This window comes from Syngnathus typhle, linkage group LG2 (genome assembly GCF_033458585.1).
Source record: "Syngnathus typhle isolate RoL2023-S1 ecotype Sweden linkage group LG2, RoL_Styp_1.0, whole genome shotgun sequence".
Classification (NCBI taxonomy): Eukaryota; Metazoa; Chordata; class Actinopteri; order Syngnathiformes; family Syngnathidae; genus Syngnathus; species Syngnathus typhle.
This window is the reverse complement of record NC_083739.1, coordinates 15,380,914-15,407,032: the sequence shown is the minus strand read 5'-3', so window position 1 is coordinate 15,407,032 and position 26,119 is coordinate 15,380,914. Positions and strand designations below refer to the sequence as shown.

Here is a 26,119-nt window from a genome sequence, read left to right as displayed (position 1 = left end):
GTTCAGGACATGAGATTCCAATTAATTATCCATCCTTTTTCTACTTTGTTCAGGGTCACATGTAAGATGAGAGAAAACCAAGAAAACATCACTCAAGCACCTCACCAGACTCCGTCTTACGTGTTCTACTATTCCCGTAAGAATTCCAGCAGCCATGATAACAACAATAACAGCTGTCCTTGAAGCTGCTGAGAAGAAATAAACTTTTCTTACAGGAATATCATAGAAGTCCACACAGCTTGACACAAAACAAAGCAGGAGGGAGAAAATACAGTTGGCATGGTAATATCACTTCTGGTGGATTCGCAGCTTTGCCACCACACGTTCACATGTCGCAAGTTCACATGACTCGGAACCAAAAATAGCTATAAGGTCTGTGCCCTGTGAGCGCTTTGTCACAATAAAGCATCAAGATGTCAGTGTACGTAACACGGTGGTTGTCATTACACGCGCCCGTCCGTCCAAGCTGCAAAGCCTCACCTGTCCGTAAAGCCAAGTGATACACCTTGGCGGAATATTATTTTATTTTGCACCGAAGGAGGATAGACCTATACAGGCATCTATCTGTATGTCTCGTTTGGTAATCTCAGTTATATTTGACATCATTTGGATGGCTAAATGAGTCACAAGATTAGCTGGAAAATAAATCAAGTCTAAATAATGAATACATTTTATTTATAAAAAAATTACAATAATTTACCATTTCCAATTTCACGGACCACCTGGAATAACGCCAAAGACCACTACAGGGCCGCGGACCAACGGTTGACAATGGCTGCTCCACATGGATTTTTTGCGCACAATAGCATGGCAAGTACCTGCACTTGTGTTTCAAAAAGAGAAGATATAAATATCCTTGAATTTAGATTTAATTTGGTTTCTATGGTTATTTTGTTGCTGCTAGAGCATAAGTGCAGGCAGTTTACATGCAGTATGTTTGTAACGTGACAACACTCCAATTAGTGTTTACATGCATAGTTCTGATTTTCAAGGTAATGGAAGGATTAAGCACTTGTCTTTAGGTGAGCAGCAGCTCGCGCGTATTCAATACCCAATTACTGCTGTCTCATTGATTTACTTGTGGGAAGCCACCGTGCTGCTGAAAGATTGTAATTAAACCGAAATAATAATAATGGAATCATTTTTTTCTTGCTTTTTGTTCTCTTTGAGACTTGATGAATGAAAATGTCAGCTCTTGGCTTAGCAGGGCGGCTGATCACAAAACGGCGGCTCGCTTCTCTGCGGTGTGCCATTTAATGAGGTCCGCCTCTCATGTCCGGGATGATTGTTATGATTAGAGATCCATTACAGGAACAATGTTCCCCAGCAGCTATTGTTAATGAACGAGCTATTTCAAATTCAGACTTTCACACCTCTGATTGCCAGGGAAGCTTTCCTGCTTTGTTTATTCAGTGTGGAAACGAGCATCTAGGAGCCGATTATTATTATCATTCAAATCACCACCGACAAGCATGAACATACTCTTGGAAATGAAAACGCTTGAAAGCTAAATGAAAAAAAATCTTATTGCATATATACTGTTACCGACACCAGATTGTGTTACCGGCTGATTGTAAATTGGCACTGAAACAGAAGCTTTGGTGACAGATGGTTCACACTTTCACACTTCATTTTCAAAGACAATATGGAGCTTTAGTAAACGCTAATGAGGGCAGTCTGACAGGGCCTTATTTGTGCTCATGCGAATCATAAACGAAAATACTTTTTAGCACGTTGCGGGATTGTTTGTCTGTATGGAGGGATTTGCGTCATTTTATATCTCCCATAAGAATTCTGACAACCAGAACAATCAGTTCCAGGATCAAATTGCCACATTACAAGGACCATTATTAAATGTACAGATTTTCAAACCCCACACACAAGGCCCTGAATTGAGATTTGAAGTAAAAACCTCTGAACTGTGAAGAAGATGTGGTGCCTCAAATTTAATGCATCTGGAACTATAGTTACAACTGTAGTGGTTAAGTTAGTAAAAGACAGTTTCATCAATTTGAGTGTCAAGACAAATCATATTAACTATAGTTAGTGGTATGACAAATAGATTTGAGTCCCTCTCACATCAGCTGACATGACAAACCATCTCCAAAGATGATTTTCACAGAAGCATGAAAGTGATGGATAACAGGAAGAGATGTTTCCATAAAATTCATGACTTCAACTATCAGTCAAATGAGTCATCTGCTTATTTTACACTATTTTTGTCCCTAGCTATGCTGATAATCTGGCTAACAAGCCCGTGGAAAATTATAATGATGGCAAAGAAAAAGGGGCCATGAGATAAGGAATATTCTTGGTGTGCAGAATGAATAAGTGTAGCGTGGAAATCTAATTTCGGACATGAAACCACTGATGCCACTCACTCGCTCCTCTGAGATATCTCTTCAGCTGTCAAATGCAGCCATGTAATTTGGTTTACATGAGCAGTGAGGGAAAACAGACTACCTTTGACCTCACTTACATCAAGCCCCTTTAAAAATCAGCTTAATTCACAACCTCAACTTTTACGCATGTCTTATGTGGGATATAAACTGGCAAATGTATTCTTTATAAGGAACTTACTCGGTGTTAGCAAACATTTAAGCAATTTGTACATGAAAACATTTCATTTGATCAAGGCATTATATGACATATGAACCTTTTTTTTAAGTAGTAGAATGTTTTACTGTGGATGTACAGTATTTCAGGCCTCATAATGGTAACGGATGCTTAAGAATTGTGGCGAATAACACCGTTGATAATAATCCATCCTCAAACAAGAAATAGTGTGCTTTCATTGCATACAAATCAATTGACCGGCTTTTCTGAAGCCCACACATACGCCCACCTTCAAGACACCTGAGATGCTTGAAGATCGGCACAGCAGACTGAGGTCTTCTCCTAACAGCCTCTTTTTAGGCTGCACCTTGAAATAAAGCTGGAAATTTTTAAACAAAAAAGAAGAAAGGTTGCATTAACTTGATGCAAATCACAACATTCTTCTTTCAAATTTACAGTCAAAAGAAATGCTCCATCTAGTGATCAATAGTGGAATTGAACATAAAGTCATGGGGAGCCAGAATAAAATAGTTACAAACTGTACAATTAAAAAAAAAAAAAAGCAAAATAGCAGGAGCACAATCACAGAACCCACGGTGGTGGTGGATTATCAATGATTTTCTCATTAAATTAATGCAAATTAGTTTGGGGATTAAATGGCTAATCGGAAATGTTGGGCACGATATCACCCCGTTCCAGTTTGAACAGCTGTGTATACTCGGGAGGCAGCTCCACACTGAACAAACAAAATTCCAAATAAATCTGCGCATTCACTCTCCAGTATAAAACCAATGCAAACAGGAGCAATTACATAAACTCAACAACTTTGACACTAGCGTTGGTGGGGAGCACAGAAGTGTTACTCGTGGTGGGCGGCAGCTGTTTTTTGCTAAATATTCATGTGGCTTCTGTTTATGGGCTGCTAATGAGCTGATCAACTGCAATTACCGACACACAATTTGTCACAATTTATTTATGTTAATCATAGGATTGCAAACATTTCACGATAGTTTCCCCCATTCATCATATGATGATGACACGTTAAAGTCTGGTTGGTCCACAGGTATTATATGCCAGGGTCACTATGGCAAAAGTGGAGAAGCTATTCTCAATATAATCAATTGCGAGACAGTGTAGCATTAACACGGTTAGCAACACGTTACACAACATTGTTGTTTTAAATTACAATCCAGGTATTAGCCTGTCACCATAAACTGCAATCTAAGCCATTTTCTATTTTTTTTTTCTTCTATATGGCGCTGACGCAGATCAGTGGTTCATAGAATAAACTACCTTCTGTCGGAACAAATGTTCCAATCTTTGTGAACCTGTGAGCTTTTTTTTTTCCTTCAGTAAAAAGCAACAATCCTGATTGTTTGTGCTCAATTAACATATCCTGTAATTCTTCCAAAAGTCCATTGTCTCCCCCTTCAGTCAGATTTTACAAGCAAGACTGCTCTTTCATATCTATACATCCCTTTTCTAGTAGTGTAGCTGTACTTCCTTACAGGAACTGACTTGGGGCAGTGTGCACCCTCCACCAGGATCAGCATACATGTATGTCCAACTAAATCTAAGTTCATGACTACATATATTACGGTAAATGCAAAACCGATTGAACCTCTGTGCATTTAGCTAGATTTCTGTCTTTGACAACTATTGAAAGGTGCATGTATAAAAATGCCGAGCTCATTATGCGTTTCATTTATGTGTTTTCTGCACACGCCTCAGAGGCATTGAGTGCTGAAAGGGCACATGAGTCACGGCGGTACATGTGCGTATGTGCGCGCAGCAACGTTGGAGACAGCAAGAGCCACGTGTTGTCTTTTCATTGGCACTGACATCATAGACCAAAGACTTCCTGAACACAGGGTTCATTCGCAAAGAAAGCACCAAACAGGCTGTCTCCATGACAACCATTGCCCCCATGCCTACACAACACTTTCCTCTTGCCACACACATCCTTGCTGTCATTTCAGGCAGGGGTAAAATGTGTTAAGGATTCAATTTAACCACATTTAATGGCATGAAAGGAGCTGCTTTGATTGGCCTCTCCCACAGGAGCGCAGCCCTTTCTCTCACAGATCCACCGGCCTGCGCTCATCTCCAAGATGACCAACATCTGATTTAAACTAGAAAATATATCATTTTTTCCTTTGAGTTATGTAAATGCATCAAATATTAAGATATAGTTTCACCGCATGATGAATTTAAGCTAGTTAGTAAACCCATTAATGCAACTATCAAACAATAATCAAACCGTAATTTCTAGGACTTTTCTAATTATTTATATTCAACCATGTGACATATGCAGGAAGAGAAATGCGCATTTTTAATCCGTCTTCACTTTATGATTGAGCACAATAGTATCCACGTATCAAACGCACATTTCCCCCCACTTTTGAATGCCACGTCAGATATTTGTTTCTTTTTGGTACTTTGTATTTTTTCTGTGCTACGGTGATATCTTTGCTCATTCCATTTTCCTCCTGGCATCCTAAATTACATGCAGGCGAGTAGCGTGCACATGCTCTGTTTTCCTCGATTCACGCAGGTGAGTAACATGCACGCGCTCAGACAGCTGACGTTCGCCGCTACACATATATTTTAGAGATAACACATTTTATATTCATCACCTCATTTCCTGTAACAGTCTGGAGACTCTGTAGTCTGCAGTGTTCCATTAGATTATTGTAGATTAATTCCATTTATCATTACATTTCCCAATTCCGGAAGGAATATGGATGAAACATTAGGGATCGTGTAAGGATACAGTTTATTGCTACTTTGAAGAATACAAAAATAGCAAGACTTAAACTCATCAGTAAATAAGACATCAGGAAATCCTCACTGAAATTTAACAAGTGAACAAAAACACACAATTTCAGATATAAATGAGGCCGCATTCCCTTCAGTTTTTCCTTGTAAAAAAAAAAAAAATGATATGCTGCATGAGATGCACACACAAAAGACGCGGGACAATATAACAAGCTACACATACCTCAGCATAAAATCGCACTTGGAGGTTTCTATTTACACATAAAAAAGAGGAGATTACATTCAAGATAAGGGAACTGCAATTGTGCTGGACTGGCTCAATGACAAAGATCATTCAAATGCAATATTACAAAATAGAATATTCTGTGTAATAAAAAAAAAAAAAAAAACATCTTCCTCAGATTTTATCTTGCTGTGCATTTCTGCTTTTCATACAAAAGCCTTCAATTTATCAACACGTAAGCGATATAACGATCCGATTAAGCTGTTCTCGGACTACAAATTTCTTTTCCAATCACGCAAAGTATTTAAGGGTAGCGATATATCCTTACGAGTGGGTACGTTAATAAAGCAAGTAAAGTACTTTGTTTGCAATGGGCTGCAAGAGTTTTGTGCATAGGCAAGACTTTGGCTTGGATTATGTATACTATTATATATATAAAAATCTGCTATTCTATATATACACACAGGAAAAGGTTCAGAGAACTACAAATCAAACAAATGCACTTGTAATTCTAAAAGGTCACTTCAATTGTGTCAAAGTGCTGATTGTCACCCAATTTTGAATTTTGAATTAGAACACAAACTACATTCATAAATGCAGCATTGCAGGCCCTGTGAAGACACTTCATGTGAATATATATACACACATGACACAAATGGAATACTGTACATATTAAGTGGGTAGCAGAGGTAGGTATACAGTAGTAGCACACAGGTGACATACTATTTCCCATTTTCCAATTTTATTTTTATACCTGTATACCTACTTTGCACACACGCATATATATTAGGGCTGCACAATAATGGGAAAACATGCAATATTGATATTATTGCGATATTAAACATGTACCATAAGAAATAACATTTTTATTATCTAACAACAGAATAAAAAAACTTCATTGGGCAAAGTAAGTAATTTGAATGTATGATTAGGTAATTAATACAAAATTAGCATAGATAATGTTCAACAATTGGATGGCAATGTACATTTAAGTTTGCATCACACTGGTGCAATTCAGACAAATGCAAACAAACATATTGCATGTCTTTGCGATATGCGTATTGCACGGGCAAATATCGTGATGTTGTTATATTGTGCAGCCCTCATATATATATATATTGATGATATATATATCATCCGGTTATCAGAAACAGTGCACTCATTTGGCAAAGACATCAGTATACTCTTAATTACAAAGTGCACTTTTGAGATGATCGACCGGTTAAGTTTGGATATTCTTCATTTATTCATTCACTAGTAAACAATCGTAGTTTATTTACTTACCAAAAATTACACACAGTTAACTGCTGTTTTGTGCTACCTGCATAGGGGCATTCATGTGGTGGTGTTAGTGAACAAAAGCCAGATGTTGACAACGAAGAGCATCAGAGCTGTCCTCTAGGATTGCGCTTGTGTTTGAACACCAGTCAAGTCCTTGCAAATGATCTCGTTCACTGCAGAGCAAAAAAGGAAACAATTAAGTCAATCATGTTGATTAACCAAGACTCCTGGAAACTAGCTTCCAAAAATGGACTGCACTACTCAGCAGCAAACAGAAGAGTGTGCTGTTGTTTTAGTTTCAATTAGGTTCCAGTCACAGGAGGCGTTTGATCTTGAGGCAAACAAGCAAATAGTGCGCTCTTATTTTAACAATTCATTTATAGTTTTGGAGTGGATATATGAAATATGCAACACTGCAACCAGTCCAAAGTTAAACATTCTTTAAAAAGCATTTTATCTATGGCCTTATAATAAACGTCCTGCGTGAAACAATTTCTAGATGTCAAATGCTGCTATAAATAAACAAAGATTTCAAGAAAAAGCCACACAAAGATTTCTTATATACGACACGAATCGTTCGAATTGGCCGCATGAATTGAAAGTCAGAGGGTGTGCTTCTATTGAATCGTGCTATATAATCACTTCCTGCTGATGACATAAACTCACAAGCCAGGGCGTTGAAATGGAAACTTTGTTTGCACCAAGGTTCTAAAAATAGAGGCATAAAGGACGGCAGGAGCAGGCAGAGGAGTTTTGACAGCGTTGCAATCAGGACTAAGAAAGTACATATACGCACTTGTACTGTCCAAAAAAGTGTTTGTGTTCTTCTTTCCTGTAGGCCCGAAGAAATGAGGAAGTTCAACTTGCTGTCAGCTGGCTTGAACACAATGACGAGCAGCAAACAGAGATCATCACTATATTGCAGGGCACTCAGCGGTAAAGAGTAACTTTGCACGATAGTCAGACGTCCAATATCAAACACGCAACGTGGAGAAAACGTGTGGTTTAAAGTTGGAATCACCCTGCGTGGTTGAAGTTACACAATTCAGAATTGACCCATTTTTTTCTTCTCAAGAGACACAATTGAGATATGTGTCAAAGCAGTGTACAGTAAAGTATATGTTCAGATTGGAAATGCAAATCCAACACAAATTTAAAGTTATTTGCTCATGCGAGTTTGACGTCATGGATATACACCGATTTATACATATTAGTGTCTGCCCAAAAAACACAACAAATGCCATAATACAAAAGATGCGCAGAAGCGTGTTGACCATTGTCTTTGCTTTTAGGTGCCGTGCTTATGTTTTTATGAAACACTCAGAGTTACCTTGTGTAAGAAATACATATATGTTTAAATAAATTTGTCTTGCCTTAAAAGTTGGGGAGTTTTCAAACAAAAATGGATCATTGTTACCTTAATGCTACAGCAAACTACAGCATGTCATGTTGAGTCGGAAATTCAGGAGACCACCAACCAAATTGGCTGTCAAAATAAACAGCTAATGTAATCACCGGTCAAGCACGTGTGTGTGTGTATGTGTGCGTGTGTGTACATTGGCGCTTAGCGACATTATAACCCGCCAATGCTTCCACTATGTCACTAGCGACTCATTAGGTCCGATGACTAATGCGAGTGATTCAAAGTGGGCCAAAAAAGCTCCTTGCTTGGTATTCAGGCCATTACGTAGCTTGTTGTGTCTGCGCCTTTTGTAACCATGGGAACGCACAGCTCCACTCATTTGATCTGAAATCGCTGAATTTACACCGGAAACATTTTGCAGTACAAAACCAAACCATAATGTCACAAAACGGACATAATAACAACACTATACTTGCACAAGACATGACTCATTTATAAGCAGCAAAGTGACACAGGTTAAGTGTGCTTTCTATCGTCAACTAAGATATGTTTGTAATTAATTAATAATGCACGTCGGAGAAATTAAGTGAAATTAGTTTCCTATTGCACAAAAACAGAAGAGCAAGATTAGAAAAAAAGCAGACATATCTAGATAAAAGAGGATATCTGGTCACCAAAATTTCTCAATACAAACAGAGTGAGTCAACATTTCTAATAAACAAGTGGAGATGTCTGACTGAGAAGGAAGTGCCACTACAACTTAACTGTTATTCTCAACAAAGTAACTTCATTGACTGCTGTGCTCTATTTAAAGCCGTCAGCAACATAATGGTGAGTCAAAGGGTGTAACTAAAAATACAAACAAACACCTACATAACAGCTCACTATATAAATAGCATTTGTTTTAAAAAGTCAAAACCGCAAGGGGAACATACTATGGAAAATGAATGACTCAATCAAGCCATTCTAGTATTTAATCCAGAAAATTCAATGTCACTTTCAAGCGCCAAGACGGAAGAGTGAACTGCTGTAGAAGCACGCAGCCAGAGCGATCCAGCCCACAATTACTCGTGCAATCTACTTCCAAACTTACGACTACTCCCTGTCGTCACGGTAAATACAGCCCTGGACATATATTTGTTTAAAATGCAAAGAAAAGTTTGTATCGTCAACAATTCCAAGTGAATAAATGAAAGTACTTTATTTAATGTTAAACTTGCAGACTAATCAAAAGTTGGTTTCTTGCCCTCTAAAGGGCCACCTAAGCACATTCTAACCATATTTCTTTTAGGGTGAGCATGTGAGTAGCTAAACTGGATTCTCTGCTGTCGTCACCACATCAGCCGCCATGTTTATTTTAAGTCTGTGCTGGAATTTGCTTGGCCAGTTAATGCCTTTGGGCCGCTTTCATCTCCCTGCTCGTAGCCGCAAATCTTCAATCTGCCACCCTGGAGCGTGAAACACGTTTAAAGAAGCCGTAACACAGAGTGCTTTAACTGGATCTAATGAAGGCTTGGCACTCTGGCCGCTGCTCACGTCAATAGGAGAGTGTCTGGCTCCCGAGAGCGGCGCCGGGGTGGGGGGGGGGGGGACGACACACAGGTGACCTGCTGGGAGCTGACATTGATGTGTTTGTGCATAGTCATGCGTGCACGACACCTTAGAACACGTTCAAGTAACTGAAAAGACGGATAAAAACAATGATGTCCATTTTTTTTTTCCACTGAGGGCCACAAACAGAAAAATGAGAGCGTATGTATGTACATCTTAAGGTAGCACAAACCATGACCTCTTGTTTGAAGTTATTGGCAGAGGTACCGTATTTTCCGGACTATAAGGCGCAGTGGACAAGAAGGAATGAATGGCCCATTTTAAAACTTTGTCCTTATGTAAGGCGCACCGGACTATAAAGTGCACCATTAATGCATCATGTCAGATTTTGAATCCAAATCAAGTCATTCTCCATTTTACCTTTTTCATATCAACTTCAGATGCAACAAATTACTTTATAATCACAAAATAATGATCCATAGTCTTTTTGATTTACGATTCATAGTCTTCAGCGGGCCACTTATGATTGATTTTATGACACAATGCTTCGGGCCAGTTTATTTTTAGGAATTTGGTCCATATATAAGGCGGACTACAAGGCGCACTGTCGGCTTTTGAGAAAATACTAGGTTTTTAGGTGCACCTTATAGTCCAGAAAGTATGGTACGTACAAATCCTCTAAAACAGGCCATACACGTGTGACAAGGCCATTGTGTGTGCTAAGACGAATGTGTGTCCAAGCTGTCACTGTGTGCTTTATCTCCCTCCACAGACCCAATCTTCACCGGCCGTTTCACCTGCTCCACTGCCTCTGACCATTTCTTTCCACAGCCACTCACCACAATGGCAGAGGCCGTGCCACCTTTCCTGCTTACTTTTTCTGAAGTAACTCGCTTGAGAATGTAGACGACCCTTTGTCAAGTTTGAACATGACCACGCAACATGGAAACGTGTGGGGGTTGCAAACAGAAGCGCTCTACAGGGGAGCAGGGGGCGAGACATACAAGGTTTGCGTATTGCACAGAAGAGGAAAAACCTGACTTTCATTTAACACTGAGATACATCAGACAAATGACAGTTATCACCACGCAAAGTAAACTTACAGTATATCAGGATGTGGCCTCCCACGACTCCAAAAAATGACAACATGTTGTCGGCAAGCTTGCAAATGTGGGGAATGCCCCGTAATGTTTCCATGGTGCATACAACTAAAGTTGTGTTCCTGCTATTCCGCAAAGTGCGAGTGCAGTTGTATATATGTGTCGGGTTATATGTCGAACTAGGGGTAGGGCTTAATGTTTTAAGTGGGGAGAAAAGTGCTGGCACTCCCCTGTTATCGGGTAAATTAAGTGGTGAGTATTAATTAATTAGAAAATATATTATAGATGAGATATTGGAAAAATTAATAAACACATTTTAGACAGACAATACAAAAATGCTCCCAGCGAATGACCAAAAATATTACTGCAGCTTGCTGAGTCATTAACAGTAGTAGTAAAACTCTTCTTCGTCTGCATAACTATTATACTGCCCCCCTGTGGCCAACTCTCACACACCAGAAAGCTGTGCAATGAATTAACCAGATGCCCCAACCGCTGAATTCTTTAGATTCTATTCAATTAAACCATTAAAACAGTATATGTATTTATGAAGTAAAAGATCATCAAGTATTATTTTCCTGATTGAGCACCATTGAATTGGCAGACAATTGGGTACCAAGGCAGAAAGTTGATTGGCTACCGCTTGACTGAAGAGAAACAATGAAAGAATGTGCAATGTTTGCGCTGCCAGTTAAATCCAAGAGGCTTTCGTTAGCTTTTTATCAGTATAGTTAATATGTGGGTGAGGATTAATCACGGCCCATAAATACCTGTACAGACAATATGATAAGCCATAGTAGTGATGTCTCTAGGGACACACTCTAGATCAAACATTTTGGTATGCAAAAATTGCACATTTTAATGCCTGCTCTTTCTGAAGGCTGCTGCTTGTTAGGGTTCTTCACTAGCACAACCATAGTGCTATGACAGTAACACCAGGAAATATGTAAAAGGACAAGCTGAACAAACACTCAGGCACGCTTGGCTGTCACCAACTCGAGAAGACAGGAGCCCAACAGTATCACTGTTCTCCCAAGTGTTCATTTAACAAGTCACAAGCCTGTTTCTGTTTACTGTGGAGAGGAACCTGGTGAGCTCCATCCAAAAAACACAAATTCCAGTGCTGCTGGAATTTTTTTTCCATTGAAACCACACAACACAAACAACCCTTTCCTTTTCCCCGAAAAAATGCCCCTCCACCCTCTGGTTCTATCTCGCACACATCGTGTTGGATTTCTGGAGCGGAGCAGCTGCAAAAAGGAATTCCTGGAGCCAGATTGGCAGAATCGTGCGGTCGGGAAAAAGTCAATCCTCTGGTGGGTTCCCCTGCAGGATCTGGTGGGGGCGTGAGGGGGATACAGGGCCAAGGAGAAGCCCCGGCCAACGACAACAAACAAAGAGGCTTTCCCCGGCTCTCCCCCGGCCAGGCGGCTCCACTCCTTGACAATGGTTGTCATGGAAGTTGTTTTCACATCATAACAGTATCAACGTGTCGACACTTTGATTCGCCTCACTTAAAAAAGGTTTGCTCGATAAACCCATGCAAACATGTCACCTGACTACAAGAGGGGAATCTCCAACAAAGTTTAGAGAACCTTTTGCTCCAAAATAAGGAAGTCTGCTGGATGAGGCCTGACATTAATTCTGTCGGGGGGTATCGCGGGGTGGACAGGCTGAAGCAAAAACATACGAGTCGCCATCGATGTTATTTCCACCCCGAGTGGCGTGTCATCACACCTCGCTTGAGAAGAATGAGCTGTTTGATCACAGCAAGGAGATGAGGATGGTATTGTAAATATCCTTCAATTGTTTGAGAGGAGGCTAAGATCGCCATCTGTGTCTCGGCTGATAAAAGCTACGGCACTCATTCAGAGTAAGTAAAAATATGAACTTACACTCACCGTCATCTAGGTAGGCCTGGTCCAGGTTCTCCTCCTTCACCATCACCCTCCTGGCTCTGTCGGCTGGTGTGCCCTCAGGAGGCACTCTGGGTTTCTGCTGCCCTTTGTGGGCGTACGTCTGCTGCTGGATCACGGTCGGGTATTGCTGAGGGGGTGGCGACGGGTCGTTCCCTTGCGGGGAGTAGCCTTCGCAATAAATGGCGGGCTGGTTGTCAGGATGCACTTGGTCTCCAGCCCGAAGCAGGAGGTGGTTGGTGGGGGAGAACTGGATGATGGATGGGTGCTGGCCTCCGCCCATCGGTTCGGCAGGTGGCGCCTGGGGGCCCACGTGGACCAGGACGGAGCGGTGGGGGTCGGGGAGCACGGGCCCAGTCTGCTGATAGGTGCACGGGTTGCTGTTCAGGCTTTTCCCTGCACGAGAGAAGACGATGGCCGGGCTCTGGTTCGGGAAGCGGGATTCCTGGCCCTGGAGGTTGGAGCCCAGGCGCTGGCACGAGGCCATGCTGGAAACCAGGCCGTGTTCGGGGTGGAGGACGCCGTGTGGAGGGTGGTAGTAGGAATGATGTACGCCCACGATGGGGGGCACGGCAAAGCTCATGTGATCTGAGTCGTACTCGTCTAGGGGTTCAGACTTGATGGATGGAGCTGAATAAAAACAAATAGGCACTCCAGTGAGAAAATGTCAGCTGCGATGCAATCTCAAGAGTTCACTGCATCTCCTTTGCATGCTTTGCTTCAAAAGCTGGCCATCTTTTTACCTGAATTGCTAAGGCCCAATATCAATTTAGCAAGTGTGAACACAGCATGATTAGACTTTACAGTCGCTGGCAAATTGCTTGTCATGTGATGATCTTACACGGCAGTGGCGTGTAGCTGAAATGCTGGGGCTGACTACGTTTCCTCTTCCCGTTGAGCACGCAGAAGGTCACTTTGACAGGATGGCAGACGGACAAGTCGCGGTAGGAAGGCACTTCCACAAACAGCATGCTCTTCAAGACAACAGGAACATTTAAAAGACTCCGCTCTTCATGTGCACGGACTTGTAACACAGATTCAATCGTGCCGTGTCATATACGTACCGGCTGGCTCTTATCTTTGTCCACAGTCGCTTCCATTTCCCAAATTTGCATCCCATCTGAAAGGTGAAATCAGCAGTCGGTTACTAGTCAACATACGGTGAAGATTGCATTTGACCTAATCGGAGAAAACAACATTTTAATTGAATTCTGAACCAAAGTGGACACATAAATGGAATGTCACATTCATAGTATCTAATTGTTTGACTTGGAAGTCTACTTCTTGATTCATGGAGGATGACGTAATTTCGACATTATACATATTAGATCCATTCACTTCAAGATGGGTAAAACTTCAGTAAAAAATAATAAACACAATTTCCTCCAGTATTCACAATTCCCAAAATTACTGTGTGGTCGAATTTTACACTTGTAGTAATGTTATTTGCATTTTTCTTTTTTTACAAGCATAGTTGCTACCCAATTCAAACAAGCCACACCAAGGGTCATGGTTTGTGCAGTGATGGAAACAATTTTTAAAATTATTTCTCAATGTTTTACAAACAAGATAATAGTCAAATAGTTTGGTCTTCTGGTGTGTCAACAAAGAAGTAAATCTTTTGTTTGAATTTTTCTGAAAATGTGTTTACACGCAAGACGTTCTACACTGCTACATAGGAGGGGCTCATTTGCATAATAACCGGCCCCACAAGGAACTTCTCCACCAATGAGCTCAGCTGGGCGAAAATCCAGACACGTGATCAATTACTGGACTTTTTCCAGTTGCTGGACTACACTATCTGGAACAATATCAATACGCAAGCTCCTAGAATGATTCAGAATGTTCCTGTAGCTGGGAAAGCCTTTTGTCAGCTTGCTAATTAAAAGCACACGGCTTAAATGAGTCAGATGGGGGAAAATGGATTCCAAATATGTTGCCAACGGCCTACCGTCAACTCCACTACTCTATGACGGCTTTCTTGGCACTTGTGTTTGTTTGCACTGTGTTGCAACTCCACTCTAAGGGAGACCCCGACATTTGCTTTGCTCGCCCCTCTGGACATAATTATGAGAGGAAGTGGAAATTCAAAAACGGGGGTTGGGCCCAGTATTGCTCAAGCCGGCAGAGCTCCAGACCAACGCAGCTGTCTCCCATTCAAAGGGATTCCGCAGTTGTGCCCGCACAAAATTCTCCAAAACACCGGTAATCCCTTTTTGAAGGATTTCTTCTTCCATGTCAGCCTCACTGTTCGTTTATTGCCGCATGGCGTAACATGGCAGCAGGGAAACCCCGTTGATTACGGTGGTACCCTCTCCAAAATTTGGTATTTTTTGTGTGTAATCTAGCCATATGTCCAACCAACATACTATTTTTTTAATGTATCAATAAAAGAACAATTAATTGTGACGACAATGCAGCAAAGCCAGCGAAGAAGTCCAAGAGAAAGTGAAGCGTCGCAGAGATACATTTCATTGTACGATGAAAATGTCAGCTTGAGAGTGACCTTCTGAGTCAGCAGTCACTTTCGTGTTGCGGTTATTGCAGAACTAGCGGGCGAATGCGGAAAATCACGAGAGGATGTGAAATGATGCCACTCACCCTGCGTCTTCTCCATAAAAACGACTTTGGAATCGGAGCTGAAGTTCTGCCCGCTCAGGATCATCTGCTGGCCTCCCTGAACGGAGCAGCTGTCCAAGTCCTGTTTCTCCACGATGGGAAGTTCATGTGCCGAGCGCTGAGCTGCAAGGCAGGCACTCGTGTTATGAAACCCGTTTCCCAGCTTTTGGGGAAATTAATATTTGAACCTGATGCCGATTGCACAGCCACGAAAGAAGACATTGTTGGGCGGTCTTATAATTCTGGCTTTGGGCATTTTTTTCAACCAAATAATTACTGTAACTTACTTTTTGACAACTATATAAGTCATGACAGTCACTAATTCGTGTACAAACTCATTCGGGCTACATCGCCACCATCTAAAAGGAACTCCGTCATGAACCAAAGACCGCCGGTGCACTATTGAAGGCAGCTATGGCAACAATTGAAACGCGCTTTTCCTTATCATTAGACATCACATCATACAATGAAGTTGCTTTAAATGAAAAAAAACAGAATACTATTCCAGTGGAACATGCAGCTTCCTCTTCCTGCACTTCATCATCATGCAACTGAAACAACAGCGGCAAAGTGCGGTGGCAACAAACAACCGCGTAACCTTTGAACCCTCGTGCACGACTACTACCGTGACACCCGCCTGACGGATGTCTTGCGTGCAGACAGGCAGAGACGGGATTTGACAGACCGGAAATGATGCTTCATAAAGCTGAATTTTTGCTGTCACAATTTTCTCTGACAGGAAAGTTGTGTTCCTAGCAAAGCTGAATGAAAAATGAAGCTCTTGTTTGAGTTTTGATTACACCGTCTCTTTAATAAGACTGTGTAAACAAACTTGGATGTAGCCAAGCTGCACTCACACAGTCGAGCAAACACGGAGTAACTCACGCTGCCACGCGAGCATAAAGACATCTTTGATTGCTACAAACTCATTTGAATGTTGGAGGATCAAAAAATATACAGCAGAGAAAGAAAGCAAAGAGTGTTTTCTATTTTGCTTACAACACTCGATGGGGTGCGAGGCCACTTGTAGAGAGACGCTCTGTCCTCCGGGCTGAGGTATGTGCACGCGGAACACCAGGCGGACACGCGTGTTCTTTCGCCCGACGTCCGTCTCGCCCTTCCTCAGCTCGATGTCGGCATTCCGCAGCTTCAGGATACCAGCACAGTCGATTCTGTGAGACGGAATGAATAAACACAGTGTTGGCTAAATGTTAGAAGTAGCTGTCGGCCAGAATTGGATGCACGCCATTCGTTAGAGAGGTGTCAAAAGATATTGATTCATTGACAACAAATGGATAATCAAATTGATCGGCTTATATTTTAATTATCGAGTAATGGTCTACAGGCATTTTTTTTTAACTTAAGCTTGTCTAAATCTTTTGATTTGTAATAGTTTTCTGATTTCTTACGTTCTTCATGAAAGTGGATTTATTTATTTATTATATTCTCACATTGCTCTCATGTTGTTCTTTGGTTCCAGGGGCATCTCCAGGACTTTGGTTCCATTGATAATCTTCTCTAAGCTGTTAGTCGTCACCGTCTTGCCGGTGATGCGGTGCACTTGGTAGAAGGCGTGCGGCTTGAGAATGCGCTCGTCCGCCGTGCCAATGAAGATTTGCAGGCCGAGCGCCTCTTTGCCTTTGTAGCCGCGCAACTGCAGAAAAGAATGTTGGATTGCGCAATGAGGAACAACATGAAAACGACTGTACACCACACGTTAAACCAGTTGTGTGTCTGCCATTATTTTATTCTTGTGAAAGTGGCTTACAAAACAAAAAAATCTGATGAGCAGCCAACAGAGAGCGCATTGCAGTCCAAAATGTGTTTGCTTGAATGACATGAGACACTTTTTTACTCCTGGGAGTGACATTTTACATCTTTGCAACATCTTTGACGACGGCCAGTAACTATGGCAACCGCAGGGAGTGGACAGAGGAGAAACCGAGCGCAAACATGAGCGGTCGGTCGGTTGTCACGGCGACGTGCAGGAGCAGTGAGTCATGACTGAACACAGAGTAGGAAAAGTAAAGGGGGGGGGGGGGATCTGGTCACATGGCGGGAAGGGTGCAAGGGTGACATGGGGAAGGAGTGACAACGAGGAGGAGAGCAGCCGTGCCCAACCAGGCGGAACCCACCTGAGGCCTTTGGGCAGTGTGGAAAAGATGCAAGAACAACATAAACAATCTCCACTGTGAACAAGCGAATGGGACTCACGGAGCACTCCGCCAAAGGCCCAAAAATTCAGCCGATTGAAACAACAAAGATGGGCGTCGCTAGTACTTGTTTCCTGCTAACCAGCCAATCACAGGGCACAATAATTCACACTCCTATTCGAACCTTTGGATGATTTCAAGTCTCGAACGAACGTAGCATGCAAATCTTTGGAATGGGGAAGAAGCTGGAGCTCATGCAAGCACAGGTAGAACATGCAAAATCCACACCACCACATTGTCATCACAGCAATTGTGACAGCTCAATTCCTTAGAGCTGGTGTGACAATGTTCTTCTTTGGATCATCGGGCAGTAGGTGGGGACACCCTGAATCGGTTGCCAGCCAATCGTATGGCACACATAAATGAACAATCAGCAATTTAGAATGCCCAATTGGCCTTACCATGCAAGGTTTTGGAATGTGAGAGGAAACCAGAGTACCCGGAGAAAACCCACGCAGGCACGGGGAGAACATGCAAACTCCACACAGGGAGGGCTGGAGGTGGAATCAAATCCGCAAACTCTGAACTGTGAGGCGGACGTGCAGCCCAGTGCTCCTCCGTCCAAACTAGTTCAGAGTAATCAACAACTACTGATTGCAGACAAGGAATGTACCAAATAGTGTTTTTAAAAGTTAGTTGCTTGTCTGCAAATAGTCGAGTGTCTAGACTGGATGCCAGCACATCAATATGAAATCAAACAACTAGGTAAATATTTTCATCTCTGCCTCAGACTCGTGATGTGTCTGGCCTTTCAAGCAGGCTGATTTAAACAAACCAAGAAATAGGGTCTAAAGAAGAGGTGAGACAATTAATTGATTAATCAACAAATAATTGATTATCAAATGAATAACTATTATAGTTATTTTTTCCTCTTTTGCCATTTGTGGCAGAAATCACTTTTGCACGATAATCACCAATCAATCACACAAGCGCACAATCGACCGAGTTTTTATCAATGAAAAACAATGTAAATCCACAAAAAAAATTTGACTTTCACAAGTCAAAGCTTTAATGTGAGCTCAAAAGTGGAGTTGAAGCTGTAATAGCCGCCATCAATGTTTCTTCACTTATCAAGAGATGAGACTCGAAAGCAGTGGCAGAGGAAGTCAGGTTGCGTGTGTGGTTGAAATGCATGCAAGCCGCGTGGCGGATATCCAAAAAAAGAATATTTGTATGCGTGTTGCTCGTCCACGCTAAAGAAAACGTTTCGGGGAACATCGTGATAAAATTGTGAGACTGAACTTGTACCATTGCCTGGAATAAGAGCGTAAACAGGCAGGAAATGCAATTGGAATGCTCATAATGACAAAGTCACCTGAAACCAGCGATGGATTAAGTGATGGATTTCACACGGTATCCACAATTGCGAACTTGGAATTTTGATTGGCCACTAGGTCTGCGATTTTGTGAAACCAGCTTAGACCCCACACCAATGCGGGTTTTACATTCAAGTTACAAATGTTCAGGTCTAACTTGTGTTTATCTCATGGTGTAATTTCACTGTTGGCCACTAGATGGTGGCACATTTATATCATTTGAGACGGCGTAAAGTTGAAAGAAGAATCTACCGAAAATTCTGTATTTGAGCACAGCCATGTTTTGTTCGAATTCTTGAACCTTATCTTCTGTAATTCTGCTTTTAGGCCTACAGAAAAAGTGCATACTAAAAGTGTGTTTAAAAAGTTTTCAAAAACGACGTGCCGTAAATGCTATAAAAACATGCCTAGAGCATTTAGGTAGGTTATTTCCATAATGAGGATTTCACTAACTACATGGGTGGTCTGGCATGTGATCCCTGTGATTGCGATTCAATTAATCTTCGCGGCTTGTTGTGGAGTTGCCGTAAAGATAAATTGGCATTTGCGGCAGTACCTGCACCACGGGGTGTCCTCCTGTGTGGGCCTTGACGGCGCCTCTACTTCCCTCCGTCTCGTAGTGAGCTCTGTGGTGCGGCTTTGGCTGCACCTCGATATGGAGCTCATAGTGGTCCGTGCGGCTGAGCATGGGCCATTCCAAAGGGGGAAGAGATGCCAATGGGATACTATGGGACACAAAGGGCACAGATTAGAACATTACAGTGACACTTATTGTGTGACGTGTTCTCTCCAAATTAACCTGCAGATGCTGGAGACCAGCGGCTTCGACCAAATTGGAGGGATGACAAAGAACGGTTCTGGAGCAGGTTTGTTTTTTGAGTCCTGGTCACAGGAGACCAGGTAGTTCCCCTCGCCGTGATGCTCCGGGTACAGAGTGTAGACCTGGTTGGAGGTCTTGATGAGTTTGCTGGGCAAGCTAAAACCATTCATGGCTTCTGGCAAGGCACTGTTTGGATAGTGGGCCCCCATGTTGTGATCCACATGGCTGCCTAGCGGGGATGGGCTGCGGGAACGGATGCCGGGCACCAGAGCAGGATTCCTGTACATGTCGTAGGTGCGTTTGCCCTGAGGAGAGGTGGAACGGGAGCCAGAGCGCGGGGAAGGTGAGCAAGTTCCCAAGTAACCGTCCTCAGTTAGGCCGGTGCTCGGAGATGTGCCCGGGGAAGTGCGCGGGGATCCAGTTTGGATGTTCTGGAACCGGGGGCACAGGTCTCCAGGGTTTTGGCCGCTACCAGGGGACACGCAGGGGGACGCCCAGGGGGAGTAGCTCTCCGAGTGCCAGCTGGTGGACGAGTTGCTGCTGGCAGGGCTCAGGCACTGGGGCTCGCGGTAGGAGAGGTTATCATGGCCGGGTACGGTCAAGGTGGGTCGGGGGCTATTGACGCTCGGGTGGAGGTTCTGCAGGGAGTCGTGAGAGTGGCTGTAGTGCTCCCGGGATGGCGTGATTTCAATGCGCGGACTCAAGGCCAGGCCTGAGGGCCGGGTATTGTCCGGGTAGTTCCGTGCTTCCTGGGCGTCATATCCCGTCAGAACCTCTGTCTGGTGTTCAATATAAGAGCGACTATAGGGCTTGAGAGCATATGGGGAGACTTCCTCCAGCGGGAAGGGTTGATCGGAGTCAGGACTGAGGACTTTGTGGGACGCAAGATTTGGTTGATCTGCGCAGGAAAGAAAAAAGACCACAATTTGAATTATCAATACAGAATTACAATCATGATGCAAGTATCTATAGCACTTTTACAGGATGCTCATTCTTTGCCTGACTGGCAATCATCCCCATCCATTGTCTGACTAGAGTATTTTCGCCAGGTAATTGATTATTATTCTCAATGTACCATGTGAATGGCTGGTGAAAAATGCATTGTTTGTTTATATGAATGCTTTGATTGAATGGCGAAACAAATCCTCAGTCTGGAAACCAGTCTGTTGTCTGACTATACGTGCCCTGCAATTAATTAGTAAGAATTCCATTGCCTTTCTAGTTGTGCCAATCCATTAGTGCGCTTTAACCGACTAGTGACAAATCCATTGATTAATTGGTGACCAAGCCATTATCTGGCCATATGATTAGGTGGTATTTTCAGTAAGTTTTTGCACCCACTCTCCCGGTTTGCGTGCCCATTAAGTTTGAAACACCTCTTACAAAGTGTCAAGAAAAAAACCACGGGTATTAAGGAAAACATGACACACACCCATGGGACCCTAAATGCAAGAGTGGATGGCGGGGGGCACGCTTGTATTGGCGCCAAAATCTGTTCACAAACCTTGACGTCCTCCCTCAGCCTCGCTGCTGCAAGGTGCTTCATATTCAAACAAGTACGCAAAGTCCAGATCCTCGTCGGAGCAGTTGACCCGGCTCAGCTCCTCCTCTACGCGGTTCTGGTCGTACAAGGAGCTCATCTGTCTAACCAACGTCTACTCCAGGTTCGGGACGAAAAGGGCGGGGGGAGGGGGGAGGCGCAATCAAGTAGAGCGCGCACTCAGTCAGGAGTCCAAAAATAAAAAATAAAACAACACTCTCACCAGGGAGCAAGAGTGCGCATGTTTCCTGTCTTGCTTGTTTGCGTGTGACGGCGGAACGATTGTCACATCATATGCACAACGCCCGCCCTCCCCCGCCTCTCTGGTAGAGTGGAACCTCCGCCAAGGCTTGCCATAAAGTCATAGATTTCAGCATTCGCCATTGGGTAGTCATTTATACCCACAACGACAACATTTGTTTTAGGTCTTTTTTTTTTTTTTAAACATGAGCAAATATAATCTGACGTCACGCAATGATGGATTGGTAGTTTAAACTACATTGGAACAAGAAAAACAAAAAAAACGTTACAACTAAATAGAGCAAATACAAGAAAAGTAATTAGGATTATATATATATAAGTCAATATAATACAATTATATATGTAAATAATACACAGCAGTATGTATATTCATTTCATTTATCAACAATCTTTAAATTATTTTTGCCAATTGTTGTATGTATTATGATTAGAATAATAATTAGAACTAAAAAATTTTTTTAACATTCTGGCCAAAAACTTGGTTGAAATAATTAAAAACTGTTTCTGGTTGGATTACAAGCACCAATAAATGAAACAATGCTCATATAAACAAAAAGCTATTGGTAAAAGATTTGAATCGGGGGAAAATAATGTTTTATTTTACAAGGTGATAAACCCGGCTACTTTTTCATGTTGGAACAAGCTTTGCATTGTGCTGCTGCACCCTGGTGTCTGACACGCTGCACTGACACCTTGCAACACAATGTACAGGACTGTCATTTCTTCAATTAAAAATGAAACAGCATATGGGATAATCACCTCATCCTAGTCAAACGGACCCTCTTGGTGCCTTGCCAAATGGACCAGGACCAAGAATACTGCCTTCAAACTATCATCATGTGCTGGATATCCAACACCGAAACAAATCCACTAAAATATTAATACAAAACAATGTTTTGTTTGACAGTTAAAAAAAGTGATACGATTTTAATAAAATAATCACTGTCAACATTTACTTTGAAAATAAGAACATTAAATTTAAACCTCTCCAATGTGACAATTTTTCTAAATTGTTGGCTCTGTCCCAAAACATGGAAACATATGTAAAGGGCTAGGGAGATGGTGTCAGTAGTCAACTGTAAGACAAAACATTACAGACTCGCATCGATTTAGCAACATGTAATAAATAATCAAAATATTTGGATTACCATAGAATCACAACACTTGAGCAGTACCTTGATCCATGGATCTCATGGTGTGGTACTGGGCCAGCCTCCAAGTCCCTCTAAACATCAGGAGGCAAAAAAGAAAAAAACAACAAGAAAAGAACAAAAAATGTTGGGGAAAAGTCAAATTAAAGTCACTCAGGTCTAACAAGCATGGCAAAGTTTTAGCTTCTCAGTTGTTGAAAAGCATGGCAAAAAACGCAAACAAAAGTCCAAGTTGTAAAAAGTCTCGTCCGAGTTTGGTGAAAGGAGCAACGGCGGAGGTTCGGCTGGCCAGTGGTTCTTTGGAGTAGCGAGAGCGGCTTCCCTGCCCCGCTCTGAGTGTTTATAATGGTGCAATGCTGCAAAATAACGGGATTCCCTCAGTGTTTCCTCCTGTTTAGGCGCCCTTGCCATGGAAACCTGGAGCTGCTCCATGTTGGGAGACTCAGGGCTTTTCCTGCAAAGACCCACACTCAGGAATCCATGACGTCGCCCGTTCCCGGGCCAAAGCATTTCTGTGGCTTTCTCTCAGACAGTAGCGCACAAGAAACTCATTGTAGCACCCCTGAAGTCTCCGCAGAGGCACGACCAGTGAGCAACAAAAGACGGATGCTCCGGTTTTGCTCTATGATTACATGATACTCATCATGGAATGGTACTGTTTTTGGCTGAAGAGTTATTTTCACCACTTTCTTTTAAGCAAACATACATGACAGAGTCCTGCAGTAGCATTAAAGCCCCGTGGGCTCGTTGAACTCACCAGCCTTATCCAAATATGCTACTCGCATTTGAATTTATGTCACTTACAGTTGGTCTCATTCAGGCATTGCTAGTCAGGTCTAGTCAGTATTAACTATTCCAAAAAACTATTCTAGTCAGTGTTAACTATTCCAGAAAACGATTCAGGAAGAGATAGAGACTAATTTGCATGTTGTTCAAATATGTGCCAAGCAGACCCGTTTCTAGTCCTAAATCAATCCTATTCATGCAGTTTTTACTCAGTTTGGTCATTATATTTATTGGTCATATTTCCCCCTGTATCAACCCTATTCGGGAAGAGTTAGTTCCTAGTTTGATCTCCAGTATGTTATATTATGTGACAGCCAGACCTGAATCAAATCCATCAACAACTCTGAGTTAGGTCCCATCTAGTCCTCGTCAGGTCACTGACACTGACCTGACTGTCACTGAAAAAACAAAAATGAATCACGTCAACACAAACTTCCTCAAAATGGTTGTTTTAAATCAAAAACGGACTTGTCCTTCAGAAATGAACTTTCTTGACAAAACAACCAACATGAACTTGTCCACCACATTTACTAGGCCACTGTTATACAACTCCCACTATGCATGCATGACTAAATGAATACGGCACACGCTTAAGAGAGGAAAACTGCTGGTGTCCAGACGCCCGACTTTGCACTTCCGTTTTTGTTTTTTTTCTTCTTCTTCTTCTTAAACCCTGTCTCAAAGAACCCGTTTTTTCCAAACTCGTGTGCCACTTTCCATCACTGTAAAACTCACTCAAACTGAGGTCGACTTGTCTGGGTTACTGCATTGCCCTCTTTGACTTTTCCTATAGTGTAAACATGTGGAACTCGGATCTTAAATCCAATCAGTGAGAATAGGATACGGAAATCATGTCTTATGGAATTATTTCGCAGGAAGTACAAGCGGAAAAAGGAAACCTTGCTTCCATTTGGGTCATTTGGTCCACATCTTACATGCCATGCGCATGATAAATGGGTACTATGTATTTGTTGTAAAAATTAGTTTTCTAATATTAACAAAATAGTGATTTTTCCAAAAACGGTTGAACAAAGGAGTATTCAATCTAGACATTGGAATTCGGCTAAAAAAAGCTAACGTTTAATAGTTTGGGCAAATTTCACTCCAGTCCTCCTTCTTGCTATGGAGACTTTTGCATTCTTTTCATGTTAGCATCTGTACTTTTGCTAAATGTATAATTATGACTTTTACTTGCCGATGTCTCTATCAATTGATGTAAAGCTCTCTCCTTGTAGCTCCCAGATTCTCTTCACTATCTGTAACTTAATATACTCGCAATTTATTGTATTTTCAGGACGCTTACATGTTTTTGAATTTCTTTCATCTTTACAATTCGTAAGATTTTAATGTTGGTTACAAATCAAGCAAGCTTATATGTCATCTATTCAGGTAAAAGTCAAATCTGAAACTGAGCGTAGACCTTCAGTGCAATTTATTTTTTGCAGAATCAATATGAGGAGCCAACAGTCAGCTATTCAAATACTTTTGCTTGTATGAAAAACAGATGGGTTCAATTGCGCATCAGATCCAAATGTAAATACCAGAAAATAATAGATGAATGCTGATCTCCTTTTGCACATTCAATTTTTCATTCAAACCAAATGTTTTCTGTCCAACGCGAAAACATCAGAATCGGCCTTACGGTTTTAACACTTCTGAAGCGGGGTGTACACATTAATGGATGATAGTAAAATTATGATCTGAGATTTGGGAGAACCTATATGTGTAGTGTTTTAATTTTTGAAGTGACATCGCCAACTACAGGCTTGACATTGTTCTCTGCACATGAAACTTTTCAAAACTGAAAGGCAAGACTTCCCGTTTGGATTTAGTTGTCCTGTTAACGTACCCTAAATCCCTTAAGATGGACACTGAGCTTCAAGTTGTGTTGATAGTCTTTGTTCAGTGGTCATGACATGTCAAAAAGGCAATCCCAAGCTTGTTGCGCTGGCATGTCCTGGTACAAGAAGGAATCCTATTTCCTTCCTGCCCCAACTTGAGATCCTCTGAGAACATTTTCCTCCTCTTTTTTTTTTTTCTTTCCAAAGTGTGTGAGGTCAGATGTTCCATCAACATGGAAACTCCATACATCGTGATGGAACCCGCCTGCTTATGTAACTAGATTCTGATCGATCTTCACATGTCGGCCAAAAGAATTCAAGTGTCTGTGCTTCCAGTGGAAAAGTGGCAAGCTTGCTTGTGGATTTTCCTTCTTTGGAGCACAATAACCCCCCCTTTTTAAGAGAATAGCTCCAGGTTTCCACCTCCATCTGCGACTATTTCATAACTTTGACACGTTATCTTGGTAAGAAAGTAAAAAGGTATTTGGTTGTCAAAACAACATGGGACAAACTAATTAAAGATTACACTCCCAGTGAACCAAATCAACCAAAGTCAAATTCCCTGTTTTGCATGCACAAACTTGGGCAATAAAGCTGTTTCTGATTACAGAATGATAAAAAAGGAGCACACTAAAAATGTAAAGTTCACTGTATTCTTTTTTTTTTTTTTTTTAGCCTGTCCTGCTAACGATATGGTACTGGCAAGTTCATACCAGTAACAATACAAAAATTATCCAAGCCTCTTAACCAGTAACTAATCATGAGGACCCTCATGTGTATGCTACACTTGACTGTAATCAAGAG

At 42.0% G+C, this 26,119-nt stretch overlaps 1 protein-coding gene across 3 annotated transcripts; it reads right to left on the bottom strand.

Annotated features, from left to right (window-relative positions):
- Positions 1 to 5,315: 5,315 nt before the first annotated feature.
- Positions 5,316 to 23,196, bottom strand: nfatc2a (nuclear factor of activated T cells 2a). 3 transcript variants are annotated; one of them, XM_061271386.1, is made up of 10 exons: positions 22,713 to 23,196; positions 19,716 to 20,634; positions 19,473 to 19,641; positions 16,839 to 17,041; positions 16,387 to 16,559; positions 15,370 to 15,510; positions 13,833 to 13,888; positions 13,610 to 13,742; positions 12,748 to 13,398; positions 5,316 to 7,011 (listed from the first exon to the last, which is right to left on the bottom strand). In XM_061271386.1, exons 1-10 carry the CDS (start codon positions 22,768 to 22,770, stop codon positions 6,956 to 6,958), a joined length of 2,559 nt encoding a protein of 852 aa, XP_061127370.1. In that variant the 5' UTR covers positions 22,771 to 23,196; the 3' UTR covers positions 5,316 to 6,955. The 3 variants fall into 3 exon arrangements, with proteins under 3 accessions (XP_061127370.1, XP_061127368.1, XP_061127369.1); XM_061271384.1 differs by lacking the exon at positions 22,713 to 23,196 and adding an exon at positions 21,241 to 21,563; XM_061271385.1 differs by lacking the exon at positions 22,713 to 23,196 and adding an exon at positions 21,241 to 21,562 and having other exon boundaries at positions 12,754 to 13,398.
- Between the last annotated feature and the right edge of the window lie 2,923 nt (positions 23,197 to 26,119).